This window comes from Bison bison, unplaced genomic scaffold (assembly GCF_000754665.1).
Source record: "Bison bison bison isolate TAMUID 2011002044 unplaced genomic scaffold, Bison_UMD1.0 scf7180017864374, whole genome shotgun sequence".
NCBI lineage: Eukaryota > Metazoa > Chordata > Mammalia > Artiodactyla > Bovidae > Bison > Bison bison.
Window position 1 is genome coordinate 5450608 of NW_011494946.1, and position 3892 is coordinate 5454499.

A 3892-nucleotide genomic window follows, 5' to 3' on the forward strand; every position below is an offset into this window, starting at 1 on the left:
CCAAGATACATGCACCTCTAAGTTCAGAGCAGCACTGTTTACAACAGCCAAGACACGGAAGGAGTCTAAATGACCATCGACAGATAGATGGCGTAAAGAATATGTGGTGCTATGCAGTGCTATTAGCCATAAAAAAGAGTGAAACACGTATGGATGTGAGAGTTGGACTGTGAAGAAGGCTGAGCGCCGGAGAATTGATGCTTTTGAACTGTGGTGTTGGAGAAGACTCTTGAGAGTCCCTTGGACTGCAAGGAGATCCAACCAGTCCATTCTGAAGGAGATCAGTCCTAGGTGTTCTTTGGAAGGAATGATGCTAAAGCTGAAACTCCAGTACTTTGGCCACCTCATGTGAAGAGTTGACTCACTGGAAAGGACTCTGATGCTGGGAGGGACTGGGGGCAGGAGGAGAAGGGGACAACAGAGGATGAGATGGCTGGATGGCATCACTGACTCAATGGACGTGACTGTGAGTTAACTCTGGGAGTTGGTGATGGACAGGGAGGCCTGGTGTGCTGCGATTCATGGGGTCGCAAAGAGTCGGACACCACTGAGCGACTGAACTGAACTGAATGCCATTTGGACCAACATGGGTGGACCTAGAGATTATCCTGCTAAGTGAAGTAAGCCAGAGAAAGGCAAATGCCATTTGATGTCATTTATATATGAAATCTAAAACATGACATGAACGAACTGATCTGCAGAACAGAAACAGACTCAAAAACACTGAGAACAACTTGTGGTTGCTGGGGGAAGAGGGCGTTGGGGAGGGATGATTGGGAGTTTGGGATTAGCAGATGCAAACCATTATATCAATCAGTTCAGTCGCTCAGTCATGTCCGACTCTTTGTGACCCTATGGACTGCAGCACGCCAGGCCTCCCTGTCCATCACCAACTCCTGGAGTGTCCATTGCTGCTGCTGCTGCTAAGTCACTTCAGTTGTGTCCGACTCTGCAACCCCATAGATGGCAGCCCACCAGGCTCCTCCGTCCATGGGATTCTCTAGGCAAGAGTACTGGAGTGGGTTGCCATTTCCTTCTCCACATATCCATTGAGTCGGTGAATGAATAAAGTCCTACTATATAGAACAGTATAGCGGAAACTAACACAGCATTGTGAATCAACTATACTTCAATAAAATACATTTTTTAAAAAAGAAAGAAACCCGACAGGACCTGGGAAGAGCACTGACATTGTCTACTACCGGAGCTTATCCTCTTTTATCCTCAAAACAACCCCTGTGAGAGGAGAGCCAGTATAAAGGCATCAGTGCTGCAGAGAAGACAATTGAGTCTCCAAGAGGTGAGTGATAGGCAGGTCACAGGGCTCCTAGGCGGTGGAGCGGCAACGAGATGTGTCACGGAACAGGGGCTGTATTCAGCTTTTTGACCAGTTGGGGCCAGCACACTCCTAGAGACGAGGTTTACTCCCACTGGGAAGAGGACAGCCCCTTTTTTAGCATGCCGAGCAGCATTTACAGAAAGTGTTTTTCTCTGTAGTGTGGTTCCTGAGATTGTCCAAGTCAATTTCAAGATGGAGGCAGGACAGAAACCTCAGAACATGATGAGAGGAGGGAAGGGGAGGTCCGAGGGATGTTGTCACTTCTTTGAGCACACGGTCACATAGGGGGTCTGAGGAGCACCCCCGGTAGGCTCCTGCCACTGCTCCCCCTTTCTGCGCACTAGCTCCTTTGGTTTGAAGCATTTCTGAGTGAAGACTGCAGACCCTACGCCTTTTGTCGTCTCTTGCAGTTTGCAGAGAGGCAGTCCTGGCAGACATTGTCTTCCTCGTAGACAGCTCAACCAGCATCAGGCCCCAGAGCTTCCAGAAGGTGAAGAGCTTCCTTCACTCCATTGTCTCAGGGCTGGACATCAGCAGCAGCCAGGTCCGAGTGGGACTTGCGCAGTATAATGACAGAGTCTACCCGGGCTTTCGGCTGAACCAGCATCCCCTGAAGAGTGCGGTCCTGAAGCGGATTCGGAACCTGCCCTATCGGACAGGGGGCACAAACACAGGGAGTGCCCTGGAGTTCATCAGGACCAACTACTTGACTGAGGCAGCTGGCAGCCGGGCAGGGATGGGGTTCCCCAGATAGTGATCCTGGTGACAGATGGGGAGTCCAATGATGAAGTCCAGGAGGCAGCTGACAGGTTGAAACGAGACGGGGTTGTGGTGTATGTGGTAGGGGTCAACGTCCAGGATGTCCAGGAGCTGCAAACCATAGCCAGTGAGCCTCTGGAGAAGTTTCTCTTCAACACTGAAAACTACAACATCCTGCAGGATTTCTCAGGAAGCATCCTCCAGACTCTGTGCTTGGCCGTGGAGGGCAAGATCCAAGGTAAGAGGCCACCGGAAAGGCCAGCATTCCAACCGGGATGCTTGATTCCAGCGGGAGCCGTGATACACTGAGCGGGAGGGAATCACTGGATCTCCCGGGGAGACTTCCTGGATGAGCCAGGGCTTGAGGACGGAGCTCTTGTGGGTGGGAAAGAACATGCTGTCATACTGTTCAGAGGAAATAGCGTGGGTTCTGAAGTCCAGAGACATTTTTTTAAAATCCTGTCTTTGCCACTTGCTTTTTGTGTGAGCGTGCCCAGACAGCTTTACTTTATACACTTCAGATTCTTCATCTGTGCAACCCGGAGATTTATGAGGATTAAAATAGATACAAATGTATAAAAGCCTCTAGCACAAAGTAACTGCTCAGCATAAAGTAGCTTCCCTTGCTTCCTCCGTTGGTTGAAGAATAGCTTTTTTTTTGAAAAGCAAGTTGTTAAAGTTTAATTATTATACATGTATATATGACTGAGATTACCTTATATCCTGAGTTGCATGTAATATGTAGTTCTATCCAACAAGCATATTTTAAAGTGCCATAAATTAGGTGTATCAAGCATTTTTGGCCATGGCCAATAAGTAAGAACAGAGAACATTACTTATATTGATACAAATTAAAACAACAAAATACCACTTTTCCCTTTTGAGAAAAGCAAAAACTAAAATGCTTTATAATATTCTTTACTCTGTTGGTGGAATTTGACGGTGAGACCACCTAGAAAGGGTGATTCCAGAGTTTATCTAGTGGCGAGATTTGTACCTATTGTTTATTATAGTTTCTTGTATTAAAGTAAAACTATCAAATGTTATATATGTAGTGAAAAATATATTATAATGTTAAAAAAACTAGCTTTCGGTGCAAGTTATGGATATGAGTAATATAATTTATAATTAAACTTCTTTCTTTTGTGAATTCAAAACATCCATTATCCTATAGTTAAGTAGTTTGTAAGCAAGATATTTAATAAAGAAGAAGAATTGAAAGATACTGTAGTCAGAAAAGCAGGCAGTGTAGGGTATCGGAGGGAGAGAACCTTGTGACAGAGTTTTACACAGAGGTGATAAAAATACAATACGTACAGTGTGACATAAAAATAATACCTCTCCCTCTTTTATTCCCCACAGAAAACCATCCTTGTATTTTCATGACATGTTTATTTGATATATCCCCCCTCTCTGACCTTTCTCTTAACTCCAGAATCTACTCAGCGCTATGCGGATGTGGTCTTTCTTGCCGACACCTCACAAGACACATTGCAGACCAGTTTCCAGTGGATGCAGAATTTCACCTCTGGAGTGGTGCGCATGCTGGATGCTGGCAGGGACAAGTACCAGATTGGTCTGGCTCAGTATGGTGGCCAGGGTCACACTGAGTTTTTGCTCAACACTTACCAGACCCAGGATGAGATGATGACTCACATTCATGGACACTTTGTGCTCCAGGGAGGCTCCAGGAGGACAGGCAAAGCTCTGCAATACCTTCATCGGACCTTCTTACAGGAAGCAACGGGAAGCCGGTTTCTCCAGGGCATGCCCCAGTATGCCATGGTCATCACT

General features: G+C 46.4%; 1 protein-coding gene across 1 annotated transcript in view; it reads left to right on the top strand.

Moving 5' to 3' along the window:
- LOC105000759 (collagen alpha-4(VI) chain-like) overlaps positions 1 to 3892 on the top strand; it is a 123982-nt gene that overhangs the window by 10415 nt on the left and 109675 nt on the right. Inside the window, 3 exon segments of the mRNA XM_010856754.1 lie at positions 1750 to 2070; positions 2073 to 2336; positions 3534 to 3885. Coding sequence (XP_010855056.1) covers positions 1750 to 2070; positions 2073 to 2336; positions 3534 to 3885 — 937 coding nt within the window.